Source organism: Diabrotica virgifera, chromosome 3, assembly GCF_917563875.1.
Source record: "Diabrotica virgifera virgifera chromosome 3, PGI_DIABVI_V3a".
Lineage (NCBI taxonomy): Eukaryota > Metazoa > Arthropoda > Insecta > Coleoptera > Chrysomelidae > Diabrotica > Diabrotica virgifera.
In genome coordinates this window covers 9478225-9504529 of record NC_065445.1, presented here as the reverse complement: position 1 = coordinate 9504529, position 26305 = coordinate 9478225, and the positions used below count along the sequence as shown (strand labels likewise).

Genomic DNA, 26305 nt, shown 5'->3' with positions numbered 1-26305 from the left:
TATTGTGCATTCATTTTTGATAGTATAGTGTCACTGTCATATTGCAGACGCACTGTTGAAAGTTCACAAAACTTTCGAAAAAAAAATTGATGACGAGCTGATGTAGCCTCTTAATAAATGCAACTTGCTTTCTATCAGCCAAAAGAACAGTCAAGCTTCAAGACAGGACATGGCACAAATGACCATTTGCATACCATAAAGATATTAATTGAAATAACTACACTTTTTATACTTTCTATACTTTTTATAATATCTACCACGTTTTTATTATTTATAGGACACAATACAAAATTATAAACTATTTTGTTATTTCAATGATTATGTCATGAAAAAATTTTGTAATCGATTTTAAACTCATATAAATCAACGAAAATGTTATTTTAAGGGCACCCAAAGTCCCATTTAACGACAATGTAAACATTATAGCACATAGCTCTGCAACCAAAGCACTTAGAGACCTAATTTTTGTTTTATTTTGAAACTACATGCATTGTTTAGTCCCGCGTAGATTTTTGTAAAGTTAGAGTGAAAGAAACATTTATTTTAAATTTTTTTAAAATACTCTTACAAAAAAAACCCAAAAAAGTTTGGATTTTATTTTTTATTTTACTTGTTTTTATACATTTTTCAATAAAACTTTACGCGAGACTAGACATTATCTATCTACAACCACTGTAAAAATTTGGACCTTATATCATCTAAGAATCCAGAGATATCTGACATCAAAAGTTAAAAACCTAGTATTCGGGAAATCGCACAAACATAAAACACTCTAATAGGTTATAAAGCTACTGGTACACGGTAAGTTGAGTGCAGACGTTCAGAAAATAAATAGTTTCGTAACCATGGATATTTTGTACTATAATGTGTTATATATCGTTGAAAAGAGAAGATTTCAGAGAATAATTATCAATCATAACGCAAAAAACTTAAAAAAAATAAATTTTCAGACTTTGGGTGCCCTTAAGGGAAATATCAGAATTTATTATGTAAACAAACTAGCGAGGCAATTTTAAATATTCATTAGAGCTATTACAAATTAATAGAAAATTTTACATGACAGAAAGTAACGCCATCTATTGAGAAAACTAGTAGCACCATCTTTTGAGAAAAGTGAGAACTAATTTTACCATATAAAATTTAAAATGGCTTAAAATTCCAAATAAAACAATGTATCCATGTTAAAGCTGTGGAATATTACATTATCATCGAGTTTTGAGCTATTCTGAAAATTTCAGATCTCTACCTAGTCGGGAAGTATGTTTAAAATCGATTACAAGATCTCTCACGAACAAAGAGACATACAAACAACAGGCGAAGTATGTCCATATGAAAACATCCACACTCCAAGCAATATTGGATCGTTCATTTGACATCCTGGTAAATGAACAGTTGTTTGTTTTAGTCATTAGCTCACCCTTTAGTCTTTGACGATTGTGCTTTAAGTATAAAAACAGATCAAATACTTTTTATTATATGTGTCACAAGTCTGTAGTTAAAAAAATGGGAAAAAGACACATTACTAACTTTATAAAAAAGATACAAGGAGGAAATAAAACTGCATTGATACATACATAGTATAAAACTTTATTTTACTATTTTACAAACTAATATCTACGTGTGAACCCCATCGAATATTGCGACAGATATCAGCAAATTTCTTCTGGTAAAATGCAAATTAATCAAGGGCGAATTTTTGGTCGCGAAGCTTCTTAAAAGATAAGATTCCCCTGTCTTAACGTCTGGGTTATGCGAAACATTCAATTCTTCGGAATTGGTTTCCTCGATGAGCTTGCTAAAGTCCCAAATCTTCAGTGTACAATCTAATCCACCTTAAAAATCGAACAAAATATGATTATTTATGAATAAGTTAAACAACTATAGTCGAAGTCACAGTTAGAATGCAGTGCGGGTAGCATAGGGCAATGTATTTCTTACGGGAGAACGGTCGATCACGTTGCCGGTTTGGCCCGAGCGGCGCATCAGGACCGGATTTAAAAATCATAGAAGTGGAATATACGCGCACGTAACAATTGCCTACGGTTGTATAAAAGACTATCATTATTTTTTCAAATAAAGCATGATTCAATCATCGATGTATAAATAAGAGAGTTACATTGTCGAACTAAACAATAACATGAAGAAAAATAATATAAAAAAAGTAAAATATATCAAAAACTATTTGTCGATAGATTATCTATATTTATCAATTTTCAATAGCTTCCGTTGTAGATTCTTTGGGAAATAAATATCATTATAAAGTCATTAGGAGAAGCGAATCAGTTTTAATCCCCACTGTCCACGCAAAGCAAACATGTCTCTTTGTCGATTTGGGTACTGGCCATTAGACCAAAAACTTGTTAGCAAAAACTATGAAAGCTCAGTTCTATTTCATTTTTCGCAAGCGGATGAAAGTACCTACATCATGGAGCCATTGACAGTATCTGTCGTGAATTTAATTTTTGAAACGAAGCGCGTACGGTCCTGATTTCTCAGTCTATCGCCAAACTATCAAGCACCACGATATAAAGACACAGAAGATAAGATAATGCGCATAGTGGGCGGAGTCAATAACGACAGCAACAGAGTTATCTCGAATTCTTTATGTAACTTTTAAGTATCGCATTCTTTCGTGTCTTCAACGTCTACCGCGGTTTTCTTTAAATATTTTGAATTTATTGTATATTGTATAAGGTTGGGATATTTATTTATAACGTTGTGAATATTTTCGTTAAACATGCGTTGTGCCGTTTTTGGATGTGGATCTGACCAGAGCCGCCGCTAACAGTTTGACCGCCCGCGTGCAATTCCAATTAAGCCGCCCCCCTCTTTAACTATAACTATTTAGATTTACCTTCCAGAAAGTCCCTTAGTTTTGTTACATACATGAGGGTGTGAAAAAAGAAAAAGAATACTTCACAAATAATAACCATTTAATAATGATAATTTGCAATACAATATTTTAAAACTATATATTAATATTCTTAAGAAACACTTACTACAAAACAAAAATGTAATTATTATATTCTTAAATAATACAAATTGTTACAAAATTATTTAAATTATTGCTTGTTTTAAAAATACATTACAAAAAAGTAAAAATTTTTATAATTATTAAAATTTAAAGAATAAAATAACTCATTATGTAATTCTTTTATAATTAAAAATGGTTTAAAGCAAAATGATTTAAAGGATAAAAAGGAACACAGCTTTAAAATTTAATGTCCGACTGGTTTATTATTTGACAAATAATGACATTATTTCGAAGTCTATTAAGTATGATATAACTACCAAGGGCGTGTTACTGAAAAAAAAACGCCCTAGGGCCTTAAATTTAAATAACGAGTTAACAGATTCGCGGACACGCTGTCATTTTATACACGTATTCTTATGGAGTAAATGACTTCATATGCAGCCATGACCGCGAATGTGTTAAATACTGTTAAGTTGACAAATAAAACTCTAAGTAAAACTATGTTTACCACAATTACGTTACGACTATTTCTGGTAAATATACTAATTTGAAAACTAATTAGTTCAAATTTTTTGCATATAAAGAATAATTTAGTCGGACATTAAACGTTGAAGGCACCACGAGTATTATAATAATAAGGCTTTCGGTCAATGCATATACCTCGGGCCGAAGGCCTCGGTCTATACACCATTGACCTCAAGCGTTATTATCCTTATAATACCCTTGGTACCTTAATAACTATAATAATTTAATTTAAAATTTAAAACTCCAATAAACGAACGTGAAATACGGCGATACCGTATAATTTTCAGGGTCAACTCCTAATTGCATGAAAATTTGGATTTAGGTGCTACTCATCCTCCACTTCAAAGTTGAACTTGTGCCGTTGGTTACTTTTACTGGGGGGGGGGGGGTGAAAGTCACTCCTTCTCGGGGGTGAAAAAATATACGTTTAAAATAAGTCCGGAAACAGATAAACTGACTAACTTTAAGCAACTTTTGTTCTATAGAGTTTTTTAACTTAGGTACTTAACCCGGTCTATATAGACATTTGAAATAACAAAAATTGCCGGAGAGCTAAATTTTGGTGGAGAGCTAGGGTATACCATAATAAATAAAGTTTAAAAAGTCCCCATCGATCCCATGTGTGCGTCAAAAGTTATTCGGGGTCAAAGGTCAAAATTTGAGATTTTTTGGATTTTTTTCGAAAACGGTAAGTTTTATCAAAAAAAAAACCTTAAACCAAAGTTGTAGATCTTAAAATTCTCTACAAAAATAGTCCTTACTATTTTTTTCCTAAGAGTTGCCATTCCTGAGATATCGCGATTCAAAGAGTCACATTATACATGATATGCACACGTTTCCACACCACCTGTGAGGTAGTGTACTAGGCGCGTTTTTTTTACCGTGGTTTCCCCTGTAGGCCTACTCCACTAACTGTTTTGACAACTTTAGGATAATTTAAGGAAACAATACCGGTCAAGTTCTAAATATTACCTTATTATTGATATTGATTATTGATATTGCTATTGATTATTAGGTTAACTATTGTTTTGATTTCTTTAGATATTTTAATCAGATTCATATTCTTGAAAGTCTACTTCAACAGTCAAGTCTTCTTCGATTTCATCTTCTTCCTCTTCCTCTTGCTGGATGTTCAAAAATTGTTCAAATGTGACTGAGTCATTGGTCTCTTCATTAAAATCACAGGAGTCTTCCTCTGTTGTACTAAACTGGACATTTGAGCAAGACTGACCTTGGCAGTTGGTACACACTAGAGAACACAGCAACCCGACTTTTTTACATCCATATTTGGCACTACAACCTTTTTTGCAATTGCAAAAAATAGTGTTGAGGAGTTTTTCTGGAGCAGGTGGAAGTAAGGTTTTAATCGGTTCCAGAGTATTATCTATTAATTTCCAACCCCAGTCTTCTGGATTCAGTTCATTGTCTAGCCATGTTTGAACTTGATAATATACTCGATACAAATGTTGAAAAGCAGATGCTGATGTTGGAGGAAGACATGACATGATAGTTGTACTTGTTTCTTGTTTCGCGTATTTTTTACAAAAGTTAAGTATCGGTATTTATCAAGACAAATAATTTTTTTGGAGCTCCATAAACCGCAAGAAGAAAGCGAATTCCTTCCGTAATTATTGTTTGCGGTGTAGAATCAAGTTCTGTAAAAACTTTACAGCAGTCAGTCAAATCTTTTTTTTTCGAATAATTTAAGTACTGACGTTTTGTCCCTTCTGTACATTGCGGACGTAGTGTCGCAGTCGGTTATCGCATGTAAAAATAAAATGTTCTTTTGGCATTTGGGATAAGCCGATAAACTATTCGAAGAATATATCTCTGTTCGCTGTTGAGCCCTTCCAGGTTTCAGAAAATAAATAACTTTATCTACTGGAGTCCTTGCAGTAATCAGTACCAACAAATCAACATCTTCACCAACTACAATATGTTGTGTTTGCTGCCTTAAATGTTTCAATTGCTGTCTCAATTATAAGGACATCTGCGTCATTTTTAGCTTGTTTCACTTCAATATTCGCAGCTGTTAATTTGTCAGTTAACATGGAAATGAAACGAGATTTATTATTAATGTTGGCGAAAAATTGTTGTTGATTCGCTGGAACTGTTATATTTTCATCAAAGATAATCTCGGAACCCGATGATGTTTTTGTAGTTCGACGACGTTGTTCTGCAGCTTTAATATTCTTTGTCGAGTCATTGTAGCCGCCTTTAGCACTAAAAGAAACAGATAATATTATGAACCAGACCTACGGACAATACTGTAGCCATTGCCTATAATAGACAATCTGTTCTTTTTTAAACAATGGTATAGCCAAATGTTTTTCAAGGCCACGTGGATAGAGGAAATTCAGTTTGGGACTGATTATCTTTTGAAGAAATATTTTCAGAATAGTATAATATAGGTACTATATAAAAGAGACACAAATAGGCATTTATACTTGTGCCGGCTTATATGTGCATATACTGTATAAAGTAACTTTTAAAATCGCGATATCTCAGGAATGGTAACTCTTAGGAAAAAAATTGTAAGGACAATTTTTGTAGAGAATGTTAAGATCTACAACTTTGGTTTAAAGTTTTTTTTTGATAAAATTTACCGTTTTCGAAAAAAATCAAAAAAATCTCAAATTTTGACCTTTAACCCCGAATAACTTTTGACGCACACATGGGATCGATGGGGACTTTTTAAACTTTATTTGTAATGGTATACCCTAGCTCTCCACCAAAATTTGGCTCTCCGGCAATTTTTGTTATTTGCCAAGCATTTTGATGTCTAAGTTGACCGGATTAACTAGGTTAATTCAGTAGTACTAGAATCATTTGCGACTAAAAATGTTTACTTTTCAACAAACAAAAACACGTTTTCAGGCGGTTCTTCGCAAATACTGAAAATGTATTAATCGAAAAATTATTCTTAGAAAAAATGTAGCATACAAAAAAACGAAAAAATGGTATATTCTTAGTATATAGAGCCAGTAAAAGCAAATTTGTAGCTCATGAAAAAGACGCTCTTATCCTTCAAATTTCAAATCAAATATTTCAACGTGATATTACCAAAACGTGAAGCTCTTTCGGGGGAAAACCCATTAAAAAGTTTTTAAAATGTTTACAAAAAGCTTTATTGTATGTTTTATAAAAGTTATATACGGGTACGAAAGACAAAGGAACGAATTTTCGAACGTGGAAACAGCCGGCACTCCAGATTTACCAATTTCTGGACAATTGATCCAAAGGCTGGATTCTAAGAACGAAGCAGTTGTGGATATGTTCAAGTTTTCAATGAGAGTCAGAATGAAAAAAACGTTAGTGACCTCGATTATGATGGTTTGGAGAATTTGGCTGGCTATATCTGCCATAAATTGAAGAACTCCAGTATTCAATCCAAAGATTTTTCAACATACACGTGGGTTGATCATTTGAGTGAGGGTGGTTTATGTAAACCATCAGACACTTTTTTGTCATATATTGAGCAACTGGAGACAATTTTTCGTTCCACAAATGGTGATTCCATTTTGGTAACTAAAAATTATTTAGAAAACCTTATATCCAAAAGTGTAACTGTAGACTGTTCTAATACAGCGAAGAAGTTATTTTTTAGGTCTCGGATGTACTTCCGAATTAAAGAATTAAACAAGTCTCTTAACAACCTGACATTGCTCAAAAGAAAAATTATAAAAACGCTACATAGTTGCTGTATGTACGTCTATTTCACAACCACAAAATTTGAATAAAGTGCATGGCATGAAAACTGTAAAATTTATTTTTGTATTTTCCGAGCCTGTCACTTAAATCTGATGAAATACATTATTTAAAAAGTAAACATTTTGTTATTTTAACAATCCATTAAATTTATGGTTTCAATTTTTGGGGTTTCTCTTCCCCTTGGTAAAGATTATATTTTCTAATGTGTAGGCCAATAATCAATTTTTGCCAACTAACGAAATATAATAATTTTATTAGATATCGATTATATAAATATTTTTATTTTCCGGATCCCAATATAATCGATGGATGTGAAACCTGGATCATGAAGGTTAACATGATGAACAAATTAGAAGCCTTTGAGATGTGGTCGTATCGTAGAATGCTCAGAATATCTTGGGTTCAACGCATTTCAAACAGAGAAGTCTTAAACAGAGTAGGTCAAGGCGAAGGTGACTTAATGACGATGATAAAAAAGAGAAAACTTGAATATCTGGGGCATATAATGAGAGGTAGCAGATACAGGATGCTGCAGTTAATACTCAATGGAAAGATCGACGGAAAAAGAGGAATTGGTCGAAAGAAATATTCATGGCTCCGAAACCTTCGTCAATGGACTGGCTTATCAGCAGATCAATTGTTACATGCCGCACAAGATCGAGAACGATATCGGCAAATTGTTATGGAAGCTACCCACGCCTAAAAATTTGGGCACGGTACTTAAAGAAGAAGAAGAATATAATCGAGACTGGGATCTTTACAATTAACTGAAAATCTATTTAAATGAAAGGAAATAGTTTAATAATTTTCCTCTAAACTATAAAAATCACTTAGTTTCTTCTAATCATAATTCATTCATTTTTACTATTCTCAAATTTCATTCGCGTTCGTATTACGAACGCATAGACGGGATTCTACTTTACTCTGTGCTGACGTCATGCGCCAATCGGATGAGTTTGCGTAACTAGAATATCAGGGCCTGATCAAGCACCTACCAGTGTGTCGACATGAGCGGCATCGCTGCGCGCCCGTAAGACCAATTGGGACCGTGCAAGTTCGGCAAAGCGACCTCTATTTCTACGCTCTGTACTTTTATTCGCACTTTTAATTATATTGGCCAATTATATTAGTCCTGGTTGCTGGATAATTGTCAAGACCATAGTAAAAAAAAAATAATAAGAAGAAAAAATAAGATGCAGGTTATGTTTAGCAAACGTAAACCATTGTATGTAGTAAATAAAATCAGTTATTAAAATGCAGTACTGCAAGCAAAATACAATTAATTAAATTTACCTTTATATAATAATTGCATATCATATCAATATTGTGGAGCAATATATAATTTTTCTGCTTCAATGACAGAAGGTATGAAATATACGTCAATTTGACAATTTCAATTGACAATATGGATTATTTAAGATAGTTGCAATATTTCTCCGCGACTCGCGCACGGTCGTTTCTCGTTTTCCTTTCCAAGTACTTGCACACCGCGAATACTGCATTCTAAACTGTGGCCTCTACTATAGCAAGAAAAATCACACACAAGATACTAGACTATTCAATAAGTTTTGCGGTTCGATCAGAAAAACACAATTGTATGTCTTAAAATACACTTTATTATTCATTATAGTCTCCCTGAACATCAATACACTTGTTCCAACGAGATTCCAATTGATAAATTCCATTCCTGTGTGAATCTGGAAAGGCTGCAAAATACGCTTCCACAAACGCTTTCAACGCATGAATTTTTTTAGGTATTGAAACAGATGGAAGTCGATAGAGGCCAAATCTGATGAATACAGTGGACGCTCCAACAATTCGAACTTCAATTCATGGATTTTAGTCATTATCAAAATGCTAATATCACACGATACATTGTCCTGGTGGAAAAGGATTTTTTTCTTCTGCAAACCGGGTCTTTTTTTACGAATTTTGTCCTTCAGCTGGTCTAAAAGGTTGCATAATATCCATAATTTATTGTTTTACCAGTTTGCAAGTAATCCACAAACAAAATTCCTCTCGCATCCCAAAAAACTTATGCTAACAGCATCTTGGCAGATTTCTGGAGACTAACTTGTTTCGGAACCGAAGAACCAGATTCATACCACTCTTTAGCCTCTTTCTTTGATTCAGGATCATGGTGATATACCCAAGTCTCATCCATACTGATGAATCGACTCACAAAATCTGCTTTATCATTTCCAAAAAGTTCTAAATGTTGCTGAGAAAGTCGTATTCGAATGTGTTTTTGTTCCGTTGTTAGCAGCACCCACTGTGAAAACAGCTTTCTGAAACCCAAAACTTTTGTAAAAAGATTGCTCATACTGCCCAATGAGATGCCTAAGGCTTCTACTAAATCTCTTTCAGTCACGACTTCTGGTGTTGTTACTGTTTTTGGACGTCCTTGACGTGGATCGTCTTCAAGGCTTGTACGAACACGTTTAAATTCAGCACCACATCTTTCTACTGTACTAATTAAAGGCGAAGAGTCCTTATACACTTTCAACATTCTTCATAAATTTCCTTTGCTTTTAAGCCTTCCAAAAATAAAAATTCAATCACTGCACAATACTTGATTGTTTCCATTGTAAAAAAATACTGTGACATGTCGCTACTAAATGGCTTGCAAACAAAAAATGAATTGACAGACTGAAATGAAACTTTACACACGTTCATACGAAGAGTGTACCAACATAACAAAATAAAATTAGGCTAGTAGCAACGCCCTCTGTTATCGAACCACAAAACTTATTGAACAGCCTATATATTCCATCGATTCGTTTATTTTTACTACAAACTAGAACTTACCTGAGACCAAAATATTGCCACACCTACTAAACGACATACAATGAATGGTCTTCTCGTGTCCAACCATCTCAGCCACCAAATGTCCATGAGCCAAATCCCATATAAGGACTTTACAATCGGCTCCTCCGGAAGCCAAATACCTGCCGCAAATACTGAAGGCTAGAGAATAAATCGGAGACTTATGGCCCGTCATTATACGGACGTGATTGCCGGTGGTGCAGTCCCAAAGACAGACTCTACGGTCGCTCGAGCCAGTCGCTACGTAGTTGGAGTTAGGATGGAATTGAATGCACTAAAAAATATATTAAATGTGCTAAAAATGTGGTATTATTTTTTTGGAGCATGTTCACTAAATTAACAAATAACAAGTGATTCAGTAAAACGGCACGATTTGGCAACGCTGTTCTCGAAAAAATAGAGAAGCCGCAGGGTTGCGACGTAAACGTTGTGAATCTAGAGAGTTGGAAGTTCAGTTACCATGTAATTATTTTGTATGATAATGATATTTTGTAATGATAATGTTACAGTTCAAGTTGATTCTCAGTTAGAGTTGACTATTCCTACTTCGATTGAACTCAAACTAATACGAGCAGTAAGAGTTAATTTAAAAAATTTAACTCAACTTTTACTAGTTGAAGTAGACTCTTCCTAACTCTTGTTAGTGAAAGATCGCGGGAAAAATAGAGTCAACTCTTACTAGTTTCAGTTGACTATTCCTGGATCGATTCAGTAAATGTAGAATCTGACGTGCTTTTTTGATGAGTGCGCATCTCTTTGTTTTGACTGTTTCAACTACTTATCTCGATTTGAACATACCCAGTTACCCAGTAACATTTTATTTCTAGAAACGGTTGTTTGTTATGTGGTGAAAGAATCAACTCTTACTAAATGGCATTGGGAAGAGTATACTTTGTCTAGTTGGAGTCTACTTTTACTAGGAAATGTTAAATAAAAGCTTCATTTTATATTTAAAATCAACTTTTACTAAAACCAGCTGTTTGAGTTGACTCGAACTAGCTATAGTCAACTCCAACTTAAACTGTAACATGTATACGTTAACAATCTACGTCCCACCACGGAACAGCCAAGGTAGAGAGAGGTGGTCAGTGAAAGGTATAAAAGCAAGGCAGCGAGGAAGAACGGTCAGTCTCGCGACATTAAGCTCTAGACTCCCTGGCTAACTAACGTACTGAATTAGTGAGCCAACTGGGCTGCGACGGATTGAGTCGAAGCCTGCCGGGACGAAGCAATTCTGTATTGAAGAGGCGCTTCGCTTGTAATTAAACCTACGTAATCACATAGTGAGCGGTTGATTACGGTCTGGAATCGTTGTATGAGTCCGTGTGTGTGGTTGTTAATATTTTAATTCGGTGATTGTGTGTGGTTATTCCGTATTGAGAAATACCGTGATATACAAAGATCTCCAGTAACATCCATACAAAATCCAGATTGTGTAAGCCCTTAACGTTCGAGATTATCCCACCCTAGGGTTTTGTGAACAAATGTTGGAGCATATTATTGAAAACGAAAACATACTACACAATGTTTGGATGAGTGATGAAGCCCACTTTTATCTAAGTGGGTACGAAACCAACAAAATTTCCACTATTGGACCGAAAACATGGCCCACAACATAAGTGTCAATGGATGCACTAAGAAGATCGTTCCCCGGTTGTCTTATGAGTAAAATTGGCGATATTTCCTGGCCATCTCGTAGTCCGGACCTCTCTCTAAGCGACGTGTTTCATAGTAACCCCCCAGGAACTATCGAGACTTTGAAAGAGGAGATACGCGAAGAAGTGGAAGCAATACCTCAAAAGATGTTACTCAATGTCGTAAACAGCTTTGTATCATGGCTGCAAGAATGTGTTCGACAAAATGGAGGCCACCTTAATAATATCATCTTCAAAAAATTCCGAATATTCCTTCATTTACCCATGGTTTAAAATCATACCGTTTCATTGAATCAACTAATATAATGCTTACCTTTTTGTACTACAGACAGTACACAATAAAATATATATTAAAAAGAGAATACTCACATCTACATCGGAAAAATGTCCGGCAAACATCCTTAAAGGTTGATAGTGGTCTGTAGCCCACAACCTAGCAGTCCTATCGTACGACGCTGAAGCAAAGTAATATCCTAGTGGTGAAAACTTCACATCCCATACGGGAAACATGTGTCCCTTATACACGACCAAACAAGTCCATATTTGGAGACTCCACAACCGAATGGTGGTGTCTTCTGAACAGCTCAACAAAAGGGTTCGATCAGGAGAGAAAGAAACTGAGTATACTGGACCACCGTGGCCGCAGAGGGTGCGGGAGGTTTCCCCTGAACGCTCGTCCATCATTCTCACCTAAGAAATAAGATTTTAGTTTTACTAAAGAAGTAAAAATCTTCTCTTGTAAATGGTATATAATTTATTTAAAAATTGTTTCTAAAAAAGATCCAAGTTGGACTCAAAGTAGGTAGTTGGACTCAAACAGACGTTTTCGGACTAATCAGTCCATCATCAGGTTAGACCTAGAAATAAGTAAACCACTGTATAATAATGAAAAAATTGAAATTTTGACTGTTGAAAAGGTTAAAAAAATTAAGACATGTGGTTACTTACTCCAGATCCAAAGCAGTTGAAACTAGCTACTGAGGTAGGTCGAATGACCTTACCAATATAAAATTTTAGCCATCTAGGCTACATCGAAAACAACAATAAGTCGATGTTAACAGAATAAAGTATTTTAAATCAACATGGTGTCTTCATCTTAGCTTCAAACTTCATGGTTGGGTTGAAGACCCAACCATTAATTTCAATCAGTCTGTTTCCTACTGTCTTCAACCCAACCATGAAGTTTGAAGCTAAGATGAAGACACCATGTTGATTTAAAATACTTTATTCTGTTAACATTGACTTATTGTCGTTTTCGATGTAGCCTAGATGGCTAAAATTTTATATTGGTAAGGTCATTCGACCTACCTCAGTAGCTAGTTTCAACTGCTGTGGATCTGGAGTAAGTAACCACATGGCTTAATATTCTTAACCGTTATAACAGTCAAAATTTAAATTTTTTCATTATTATACACTGGTTTACTTATTTCCAGGTCTAACCTGATGATGGACTGATTAGTCCGAAAACGTTTGTTTGTGATGTACCTACTTTGAGTCCAACTTGGATCTTTTTTAGAAACAATTTTTAAATAAATTATATACCATTTACAAGGAAAGACTTTTACTTCTTTAGTAATTTTTATTATGGTATACAGCCAATGAGAGGGATTCATTCTTTTTTATAAGATTTTAGTATTTCAGTATTGAAAAATGCAAGTAAAAATGTTGGAAAAATTCCCTATTAAAACAACTTTAATAAAAGCAGTGCAAAAATTCTACAACAACAATCAAGCAAACATAAAAATCAACAACAAATTATCCGACAGCTTCATGGTGAATAAGGGACTACGACAGGGACGCAGCTTATCGCCAACACTGTTTAAAATCTATATAAATGAGGTCTTGAATAAATGGCGGAAATCATGTTCAGGAATGGAGATAGAGCTAAACGATGACTCAACACTATACACACTACATTTTGCTGACGATCAGATGGTGATTGCTCAGGATAAACATGATCTATTATTTATGACAAATCAGCTGTTTCGAGAATGCCAAAAATGGGGTCTCTACGTAAATATAGAGAAAACCAATGTATGTGTAGGTATAGGAGAGAAAAATGAGTTACAACTAAAGGGTGATATGGTTATCGAACAAAGCTCTGATTATGTACACCTTGGAACGAGAATCCAACAAAGTGGAAGGACAGAATTCGAAATAGATGAAAGAATTATTAAAGTTAAGAAAATAATACGAGCTTTGAATTTATTACTTTGGTCAAAAGCCATATCAAAAGAAAAGAAAACAGCTATATCATAGCATCTAAAAAGCGTGGTATTGTATGGATGTGAAACCTGGCAACTGGATAAGCGAACAGAACAAAAATTGTTCGCACTGGAAATGGACTTCTGGCGAAGATCGGCCTGCATCTCTAGAGTCTCACATATAACAAATGAACAACTATGAGATATTATGAATAAGAAAACAAAAATAATAGAAAAAAATAAAAAAGAACAACTTTGTTGGTATGGCCATGTACAAAGAATGGAGGAACATCGACTCCCAAAGCTGATAATGGAATTGCAACTCCCGAAAAGAAGGAAAAGGGGTAGACCGGAAACTACCTGGATAAGTGGAATCCAAAAAGTCATGTCTGAGAGAGACCTACAAGCAGGAAATTGAAAAGGCATTTTTTGTATCTAACAAACTGATGCCTAGAATTGTTTGATTTTTATAAGTTTCCTATTGATTTTTTTGCCAGACAAATAACATTCATAAAGTGATAAACGAGATTGAACAGTGATAGCCACTATAGCTTGAACAATATTTAGACATATGACATTAAATTATCTCTTTCGAAGATTGAAGAGTAAAGGAAAAATCTTAATTGCCCCATTAAAACATAAAAATACAAGATGCATTCACTGTTCATGGAAATATTAAGGAGAATGGACAATAACATTTGTTTTCTGCCAGGTACAAGATCAAGCCGAATATTAGAAAGAGATGTGAAACGCTACAATTTTACAATTCAGTATTACTATAGGGTACTATAGGGGGGTGCATATAGATTTTCACTTCGGAAAAAATCAAACAAAATAGAACTTTTTGTAATTTCATTAAGAAATGTTTAATAAACAACATATCAAAAAGTTCTACTCGAGAAGTGGGTGCTTCATTTTTTATTAAACAAATGAACTACGAAATTAGATGTTTTTTTAAATAATTCCGAAAATATAAATTTTAGAACCATTGAAAATTTCAGAAAATTTTACAAAAAAAACCTTATATAAAGAATGTTCTAAAATTAAATCTGTATCTTCTATAATTTTTTAATTGTAACGCTAAAGTCACCCTTCTCACAAACATTGTCGCACTGTAAACTGAAGTACGGCGAAGTGCATGGTTGAGTTATTTTAATGTAATTCTGTAACTAATGGATCAAATAAAATTTTACAAATTGAACATGAAAGAAGAATAATTAAGCTATCTTATGGTTATAATAGAAAGAAATAAAATGTATGGGCATAACTACGATGTGGGCGAAAATTGAGCCTTACATGAATTTTGTTTAAAAATGGTTTAAAAATGTGTAACTAATACAGTTTTTCTTATAAAACTCTCAATTTTGCACAACTTACCTTTCAAGCATCTTGCTAAATGATGTTTCATTCAAAAAAAATCTCAAAAATTTAATTCAAATGATATGACGTCTCAAAAAATGTAATTTTTGAAATCTTCGTAGTTTAATAGAATTACCACGAATTTAAGACGGTATTACTCAGGTTGAACAGATCTATTACAGTTTTATAAGTGCTTTTTGAAAGCTTAGGGTGTAATCTTTAAAATGCACTAAATTATTTTACTTTAGAAATGAAATACACTATTTATTTTTGAGAAAATTAAGAAAGATACCAAAAATGTAATACAAAAACCGAAAATTACCAGCTAAAAAAATGTTTGTACAAAGTGATCAAAACCTTTTTTTAAATAATATTGAAAACAAAAAAAAAAAAGAGAATAATATTGAAAAAGCTGTGATAATAACAGACTCCAGATCTGCAATATATGCAATTGAAAATACTGATTTTAGTTCATACAAATCAAAAATTTTATGTAATATAAAAAATAATTTGTCTAAAGTGGAAGTAGTATTTATATGGGCAAAAGGGCATGTCGGTATATTGGGTAATGAGAAAGTGGATGAGTTGGCCAAAGATGCAATAAAAAAAGGTGAGATACTAACTCACATCTTATCGACAGATGCAATAAATGACGTCAAAGTTAGAATAAATAAAATATGGAAAAAAGAATGGAAAAATATTACAAGCATGTCAAAAAATTTATATTTTTCTTTACATCAAGAACTTCCTCCGCCACCTGAATACATATTTAAATATAACCTGCCAAAGCAAGATATTTCTACTATCGTCAGATTAAAAACTCGACACGGGAAATATGAGGCACATCTGCACAAATTAGGAATAATTAATTCATCAGTATGTTTTTGTGATAATGTTTCAATTAGAGATTTAAACCATATTTTCTTGGAATGCAAAATTAACGAGAGATATATAAATCAATTATATTACAATTTACGACAAACACAAGTTCATTTTCCAATTAGTATAGAATATCTACTAAGTTGTCATAAAATGGAAATATTTAAATTACTCATAAACTACTTGAAAGAAACAAATATAATCATTTAAGTGAAATACGTATAAATATAACAAAACTAATAAATTGAGGTAAAAATAAAATAAAAATCTGTGGCTAACGGACTAGCATCCAAGCCATTTTTTCACACACACACACAAAACCTTTTTTCTGTAAAACTTACCTAAAATACATTTAATAATAAGCTTTAACAATACTAAATGTTCAGCTAAAAAAAATTTTTTCTGTCTGCGTAACTTGGAACCTATTGATATCTTTTTTATTATCAGTTTTACGAAAAAAGTTATTCTTTATAAAATACTCTGCATCGTAATAATCTAAGATGCAATCATCAAATATCAAATTTAATTAATGTTATACGAGGTATGTCAAAAAATATGAATTTCACTCAAGAGTAAAGTACCATTACATTTTACAATATCGAAAATTGTTCTTAAGAAAAGTTGTTTGGAATTAAAAAATTTGTTTTTGTGTTCAATTACATCCTCCTAATTAAAATATTGTGAATAATAAAGGCACATAACTCTTAAGAAAAATTCATATTTTTTACATACCTCGTATAAAATTAAAAAAGTTTGATGTCTGATTGTTGTATCTTAGATTTTAGACCAGGGAGAGCATTTTATGAAAAATAACTTTTTTTCGATTAGAATGATGTAATTGTATATTTAGTCATAGTTTCTAATTTCAAACAACTTTTCATAATAGCATTTTTTGATATGCGGGAATATAAAGGTAGTTTACTCTTTAAGAACTTCATATTTTTGACATAACTCGTATAAAATTGATCAAATTTGATATCTGATGGTTGAGTTTTATATTTTTAACTATTCAAAGCATTTCATTAAGAATAACTTTTTTCGTAAAATTGATAATAAAAAAGTTTTCCATGTGGTTCCTAGCTACGCAGACACACTGTGTAAGAGCTTCTGTATAAGGATTTTCAAATTGAAATGCCATATTCGGATTCAGCATAATCAAAAACAAAATAGAAACATATTTGATCAAAGTAAAATGATGAATTTCGATATTTTTAAAATTACAGTGGAACCTCAAAAAGTCGGCCCCCGATAACCCGGAAGTCCGGCTAACCCGGACCGATTTTCATCGGACAAACATTTCAACAATAAAAATGTATGTATTATGTTAAAACATTTTATCTGCAACCGCTTCTGGAATGTCTTAAAAATATCGAATTTCATTGATAAAACTTCCCTTCAATCATAATATAATATTTGAGAGATAATGGGTATCTGTGTAATTTGAACTATATGATAGTAAAAATGACTCATGCACACGGCGGCGGCAGAGCGACATTCATTATCGCAAACAACAGGCACCTGTTATTCCTTTATTTATTTTCAACTGTCTTTTAAAAAATTGTTTTTTAAACAATGGTCTTTTAAACAATGAAAGAGTCACTGTTCTTAAATTACATAAGCAGACCAGACGAAATTATTGACACAACCAAACTGACTGAGTTTTTTTACCTAGAAATTAATAATACTCTATATTGTCTATACTAAACTCTATACAACCATAGGTAACTGTGCATATATATTTCATATTATTTTGCTTATAAGGGACTTTATCTATAAGTATACCGTATTTTATTAATTTTTACCATGCTCTCCGGCTAACCCGGATTTTCGATAACCCGGATCGGCCGCGGTCCCGATTAATCTGAGTTATCGAGGTTCCACTGTATTTATACAAAACAATTGTTATTGTTTAAACAATTAATAAACAATTAGCGGCCAAATCTGCGAGTAGAACTTTTTACTTTAACATGTATATAAACTAACAAAAAATAGTTTTAGAAAAATATAAGCTTGTTTGAATTTTTCCGAAACATTGCATGTTTTCGTTCTAATTGCACTCCCCTACTACCTCTAAAAATAGAAACTTACCAATACATCTTCGGCTTCGATATTAACTTCTTCTAATTGTTCAGCGTTCTTCATAGATTTTAGTTTCTGAGGCACCAAAGTCCATACTTTTACTATGGAATCATTAAAACCTACAGCTAGCATACTAGAGTCTTCGGTGATTTCTGCACAACAAACTCTGAAATCAAATTTAGGTGCTTTTCAGATAAATTCAGAAACATTGAAAAATTATAATTTTCTGTCCTGAAATTTTCTAATTACTTTTCAAAGAAATTAATTTTTAAATTAGTTTTTCAAAACAATAAAAATATTTAAAAATATTTTTAAAAGATATTTAATTGAAAAACTTATTGGACCATTTTCCTGGTAACACGGCTCCATGGCTTCTAAAACCTGCAAGCCAGATGGATGCTGCAATGAAGGCAAGAGGGAATTCTAAAAGTTGCAATTCACAACCCCGTCTGCACAGCTTGGTAAATTCCATACACATGTACTCAATGCTATGTTCCGAAATTCTATCGCAGAATCTGTATGTCCCTATTAAGTCCCGGCGCAAATTGATCCTAAGCGAACACAACCTGGCACCTGCGAGTTGCGTAGAGAGTTCTGCGCATCCTAATATCAGTCAATACGGTGCCAGGTCTAGCCATGCGAACGTTTGTCATCGGCGTACAGTTTTCTGGTGTCGTGGGACGCGTGACTCAATTCTCAGTTGCGGTTTTGTTTTCGAGATGGACGTAGAAAAGCTAATAGAACTCGTTCGGAATTACTATTATTATAAACAACACTGATTGTGATTGGATTGTCGTTGCAAAAACTGCTTACCTATTACATATATTTATATCTTGTCTACATATTTTATTTTTAAGCATGAACAAGCCCGGTATGATGACACATTTTATTTGAGGGTTATGCGATATTCACAGATATGCTTAACGGTTTTTAGTAATGGATAATTTTTAATGATAATGTTGTGTAGATTTAAGAAATGAATGATATATACAAAATGTTTATACCTATAGAAAAGGGATTACGCCATCATTTGTGACATAGTATTTCTAGGCCTGGATCCCGCGTACCAACAAAAAGTTGATTAATAGCAAGCTGAAAATTTGTTAATAGCTTAACGGTGTCTCGTCAGACAAACTTTGATGTACGGGAACACTGAAACAGGGGAAGTTTTAATTGTGGAACAGGTTAAAAATTTGGAACGTCAGACTACAAAAACGTTCCATATATTTTGTCGGACAGAACTTCCAATTGATTTGTTACCATTTCATTAAACTCTCATGGAAAAATTAGACTGGTGTTTATCACTAACTGGGCATTTTAATGAGTGAAACAGGAAGAACATGTCAAATAACAGGAATCATGTTTGTTAGTAATAGCAGTCTGATTTTTGCATGAGAGTTTAATGAAAGGATAACAAATCGATTTTTTGTTCTGTCCGACAAAATACATGGGACGTTTTCGTAATGTGACGTTCCAAATTTTTAAACTGTTCCACTATTAAACCTTCCCCTGTTCCAGTGTTCCTGTACATCAAAGTTTGTCCGAATAGACACCGTTAAGCTACTAACAAATTTTCAGTTTGCCGGATCCAGGTCTATAAAGTATGTTTTGCTTTTAAAATAAAAGATGTCCTTCATTTTGTGTAGGTTCATTTAATAAAAATAAAAGTTAAGTTTCTGTAATACTCAAGAGGCGGAATTTCGAAGACTTGCATCATATTAAAAAGATGTACCGCACGGCTCTGTAGTTAGTGTGGCTTTAGCCAATAAATCAAATTTATGCGTTTAAAAGAGCATATTATTTGAAAAATAAGGAGTACCATAATGTGTCATAATTATAATCTCCTTTCTACAGATCAAAAAATTGTTTAGTATGTATTTCTAAATCCACACAATCATTGGAAAATGATTCATGGTAAAAAATATCTATTAATGACACTGTTATCGACAAAGTCGATCAATTTTAAACTTGGCATCATATATTTATTAGACTTTTGTTTATCGTTAAAAATGAAATGATGGTTGTGAATTGTATTTTTTGTGTAATTTAATATTTTAGCAAAAACATAATCAGCAAAAATCTTATTTAAAACATGCGAACCGTTTTTGCAATCACAATCAATGCAGTGTTTAACTTATGCTTGTTATTATAAAGGTATGTAGAAATAGAATACTCAGTGTAAGATATCTTTTTATGCAGCCGCTTATGATCAAATTCGATGTTTTCGAAAGTCATACCGCTAGGACTACTAGGGACGTGTAAGATATTTTTAAAACGTTACTAGTTACATGTACGGAACTACCGTTTTTTAGTTGCCTACTCAATTCAGTACAAGGATCAGATACATCAGTATTTTGTAATCAGTATTTGTACTCAGTACCACTGAGAACCGGTATCAATAGTAACCGTTACACGTTTGCACTTATTTTGCCCGTCTCTATTCGTTACGGCGACAGCCGACGGTCGGGTTAGCTTGTGATCAATATGCGCCACGCTAGAAAAATAACTACACAGGTCACCGGTCCCACCAGCGCAGGTTGTGACTCGCTTAGGTTCAAAATGCGCCAGACCTAAATCTAATATTTCTGAAACATATACTTACGTATAATTGGCATTTAACAAAGTATAACAACAACAGGAAGGTAGTAATTCTGATCCTAAAGTAACTCTTTTTGAAGCCTCTCGATTTGCTTTAAATTTTTCTGTTCTATCGTTGTCCTTCCTAAAATAAAAATGTCCAGTGACAGTTTCCTTTTAATTATGTAAGGTCTGGATTGGGAAACTTAACTACTACATAACACTACACTATAGAACAGTACATGGAAGATGCCTTCTTAACCTTCTCTGGACGGGATGTGCCATTAGTGGTTAAGCCGATACATTTGGATTGTATGATATGTGTCAATTTTGTGTCAAACACTGACCACTTAATACCACAGCTGGATAGGTATCTCTACATAGGATGCACATGACATGGATAAATTTGAAAAATAATATGATAATAATATGACAAAACAGCTTATATTTATTATATGCTGAAGATATTCGAAGTATTTCACAACTACAATAGGGAACTTGCACATTTTTTATTACATAATAATGTTGTTTTGTTTAAAAATTAGATTTCCAAAATTTCACTCCAAAAACTTAGAAGTACCAATTTAAAATAGTTCAAACGACCCGTGACGTCACCTAGTTAGATTTTATTTATGTTTATGTTTAGGGTTATAGTTATATTTTAATGATATTTATCATATGTCATTGTAATAATAGATACCAGTTTGTTGAGATTAAAAAATCTATCAAAATATTTATAAAACTGAGTGTCAGTGTCAAAACGAATGCCAAACCTAATAAATTAAAGGTGAGGACATCCAATACTACAACTATATGACGTCACAACCAATGAGGGCGTGTCTAATTTGAATTTTATTTGTCTTTAGGGGCCAAACGAAAGACAAAAAAACTTTTTTTTCTTTGATATATGTTTTAAATTATGTTCTGTTGTGATTTATAGCACATTTTTCGAATTCAAAATTTTATGCAAGTTCCCTATTATTTCCTAGAGACAGATGGTTCAAAATCAAGTGCAACAACTTATGAGTTGTAATATAACAAAAAAAATGAATGCCCTGTATAAAAAAACAGATCTTACCATTCTGGAGCTGGTATTCTATCTGGTGGTGGAGCATTGGGATCAGATTTGGTCTTTTTGGAAAACATAGGATCTTTTTTTGCTTTTTTCTTTTTTGGTTTATCTGGATTGTCTTGATCAGCACCCTCTTCCTCATCTTCAATAGGTGCTGCGATTGTTACTGGATCTGGACCCTTTGGAATCCCATAGTACACTTTGGTTTTATTATCTACAAAAAATATCAAGTGTAGAGTTTATATGCACATATTTTAAACTACGTATATGTCCTATGAGAACTAAAATCCAGTGAATAGTTAAAAGATCTTAAATTTCTTGATGATCTTTTCTTTGTGTGCCGTGTTTGTTTTCAAGTGTTGGCTATGATCATATTAACAAGCTGATGATATGTTTCTCGGTCAGCAGCTATATGAAACAATTCCTCGACCGTTCAACCTGTCCATTCTTGATGATATACGTATATATGTCAAAATATTAAAAGTTTAAACTTAGACTTAGAATACATTAAAACAAGCTGATGAGATAGGAAAAAGGAAAGAAAATATAAGACAAATAAGAAACAAATGACAATATTTACTGCATTATGTAGTACAGACTACTAGCAAACTAAACCTATTACTATAGTTACTTACGTCTAGATATTTCACCACCCATAGACCCTGCAGTAGAATCAATTTGGCTTTTATTTCTAGCAACGCCCTCGTACATATCAAAATATAAATGATCCTGTATTATGTTTAATAAAATCAACGATTTTTTCTCATTTAAATGCCTCTTTAAAAGAGATAAAGTGTCTCTAGAAATCCTTATAACAAACTGGTTGGACTTAAAAGTCTCTGCGATTTCATTTCCAGTCATATGCTCCTTTTTCATTATCATCGCTAGCTTTTTAAGATCATCGTGGTAATAATAATCCTGTTCCGGTCCAAATTTCTTCATCAATTCCATTGCTTTATTAGAGTGATCATTGTAGATTAATTCTAAAAGAAGAAATAAGTTAATTAACAATAATTATTGATCCTGTGAATAGAATAGAAATATGCTTTATTATTATTATCACTGAAAATTTTACAATTTTATGGACAAAGCTTACAGAGAGTCAAAAAATAACAATAACAAATACAATTTACTGAAATTACATAAATCGTCAATATTACAAAATAAATACAGTAGAGCGTCGATAATCCGAACCCTGGTAATCGCGGACCGAATTTTTGGATTTAATATGACAATATGGGCAAAATATGACCGCGGATTTTTGTTCTGTTTATGCAGAAATACATACAATATATTTGTTTATTATGCAGGTGTTTTATTCCTTATAACTAAAACGTATGTACATATGTACATATGTACTATGATTTTGAACATATCGATACATTTTTGGCAAAGTAACGTAAGTGACATTTTTGAAAATCATGTTTTTCCATTAAACTAACGCTATTATTGTTCAGAAGGTACTGCCAAAGTGTAGTAAGCCTATACATATATTATGTTTAAAGTAATTCTAGGCTTACTACACTTTGGCAGTACCTTCTAAACAATAGTAGCGTTAGTTTAATGGAAAAACGTGATTTTCGCCAAAAATGTCACTTACGTTACTTTGCCAAAAATGTATCGATATGTTCGATAATCCGAACAATTTGATAATCCGAACTACCCCTGTACCAATTAGTTCGGATTATCGACGCTCTACTGTATAATGAAAATAAAACAAAAAAATCTATTAAAATAAAATTTACATAAATTGCAAATTGCATAATACAACCTTAGGAACTAATAAGTTTAAGCTGTTGCATATGACACCCAAATATAGATAAAAATACTTCAGTTACTTGTACATAAAAGTACTGTAATTTATGTTATTCATTCAGAAACTCTTCTACTGAATAATATGGTCTTTCCGATAGATTGGCTGTTGCCATTTTACAGAACTTGGGGAAAGATGTTGCAGATTTAAGTTGTAAAGGGAGATGGTTGTATAGTTTTTTGTGCAGAATATAACATAGATATCTTTACTAACTCAGTGGATGCAGTCAGTAAATATACATCAAAGGTTGAATTTCTGGTGGAATAGTCATTATTAGGTTTTGCTGGAAAGACATGTAGGTGTAACTACTAAAATATATAAAGAAGGAAGTGTTAAAATTCCATGATCTTTGAAGTAGCTTCTGCAATATGCTGTTCTTCTGAGACCAAACACATATCTTATTGCTCTTTTTTGTAATTTAAAAATAATATTGGGTTGGGCAGCTCTACTAGAACCCCAAAAAGGAAGACCATATCGAAGTTGAGACTCGAACAAAGAAAACTATGTTTTTTTGGAAGATGCTAAATTGATTTCCTTCAAAACAGATCTTATTGCATAGCAAGCCGAGGCTAGTTTCTTATTTAACAAATCGATATGAGGGCACCATTTTTTAAGGTAGCTGTCTAATAAATACCAAGAAATTTTACAGAATCAACAGTACCTACTGGTCTATCTGTTGTTAAGAAGCAATGGTTGGTTTTATAAAGAATGAATTCGAGACCTTTCTTAAATTAGGTAGTTGGGAAATGGGATCTTGTTGTGGCAGAATAATTGATGTCATATTTTTCCTTACATTAACATTTGCACACGGATGTAATGATAATGAGTTAAGACTCATACTCTGAACCAGTGGCGACTGGTCTGTAAGTGAAGGGGGAGGTCGTATCCGGTGGTTCAAGATTTTTTTGGAAAAACAAGACCTACAAATCCCATTTTAAATAATTTCTTATTCCATCATCTGTATTGGTTTCTTATAACTTATTTTGCAATATGTTGTTTAAATTTAAGCGGATCTTTATTTGACAAGTAAATATGAAATAAGTAAAAGGAACAAGTCTTCATTACTAATTGTCAAATAAATCAGATAAATAGTATGATATAATATGTAATTATAACAGCCAGAATATCGACAAACTACTTAAACTCAAAACCTAAAATAAATAAAAACTTACATTTTTATGCAGATTTAAAAAGTAAATCGATTCTTCTTCAATTTAATTTCATTTGGCGTTGGAGTTCATTTATACTAAACACTACCGATATTTTATAAAAATCTATAATAAAATAATATTAATCTCACGAACGCACTTAACTTTGTAAATTCCGAACTAATCTTACTCCCTGCATAGATAGTCACGTCTCGTAGATCTACAATCTACGGTCAATGACCACGATGGTACCAACTTGCATATAAGAGCGTATTTTCGTGAACGTTCGGAATCCCAGTGCTGTATTCTCACAGTGAGGTCAAATAAATTTCTTGACCATCGTGAATGTTCGTATTTAGCTGTTTAAGAGTAATATTGCGGTAGTTTCAGTCAAAGATAAATTTGGCTTTTCGGTACTGTCAAACAGCTCTCGTATTTCATGTTTAGTAATCTTTTGGCGGCATCTTTGTCGCTATATTTTACAACAAAATGACTGAAAAGTTAATACAATAAAAGCAAAATTTAACTTTGAACGATACTATTGTATTCCGAACATTTTTAATGCAGAAAATTTTCTTTTTTCTTTTTTTAAGGAAATAATTACATTATAATCGTTTGATTGTACAATTATTACAGGGAGGTCATTGACCAATTGACCTAAAGAGATAACCGCCAGTGCTCTGAACTGAAATTAATTTTCATCTTAGAAGTTCATATATCCAATGACATACATGAGAGCTGTCCGCACATTGGTGGAGGTACTATGTGGCTCACATGTATGCCATCCGCACATAAAGTGTTAATGAAGTATTCATTTACATTTTCAGGGTTTGGAAGGAAAAATTTTCAAGCTGTGAGAGTTTTATTCCGAAGATCTTTTATTATTAGAAAAAACTCACCTAAATACATGTGTACCAAAACTGGAAACAGAATAGATCCCAATTCGTGTTTATAGATATCAAGGGAACTTTCAACAAATCTTTTCAGGTCTGTATAAGCTGCTTCATATGCTTCTGGGTCTCCATCGCTCTTATACCCCGTTAAGACACTATTAACGTCCGAATCGTGTCCTAAATCATCAGCAACTTCAGTAAAATTCGCTTCTTTTCTAAGTATCTCTTCAGTACCCTACAACAACAAATATTGCAATTTCTAATCTTCCAGAATAATTCATAGTTACCTTTAAATTGTACTTTTTAAGAACTTGTAGAACCGCCGACAATTGGGTTTTATCCATTTTGGCTTATGATAAATACTCCTAAAACATACTTTAAAAAATTCTAATCAAAAATCAAATGTTTATTGTTTTCTGTATTCATTGAGCTTTTCTCCTAATCCTAATGAAGTTAGGTAGGAGAGATAGATAGGTTAAATACTGTCAGTGTCAAATAATAGTGTCAAGTGTCAATGTTACCCATTGTCAATTTTAATTCATGTTCTGTGATGTTAACTTACCATCCTGTCTGAAAACGCCACTTTCCAG

At 32.9% G+C, this 26305-nt stretch overlaps 1 protein-coding gene across 1 annotated transcript; it reads right to left on the bottom strand.

Annotated features, from left to right (window-relative positions):
• Positions 1–1567: 1567 nt before the first annotated feature.
• LOC114324531 (transcription initiation factor TFIID subunit 5) lies at positions 1568–26193 on the bottom strand. The gene is made up of 9 exons (XM_028272395.2): positions 26003–26193; positions 25722–25950; positions 22497–22844; positions 21868–22075; positions 20815–20934; positions 18222–18378; positions 12061–12381; positions 10019–10310; positions 1568–1832 (listed from the first exon to the last, which is right to left on the bottom strand). The coding sequence occupies exons 1-9, from the start codon at positions 26057–26059 to the stop codon at positions 1615–1617; spliced, it is 1950 nt and encodes a 649-aa protein (XP_028128196.1). The 5' UTR covers positions 26060–26193; the 3' UTR covers positions 1568–1614.
• Positions 26194–26305: the final 112 nt, after the last annotated feature.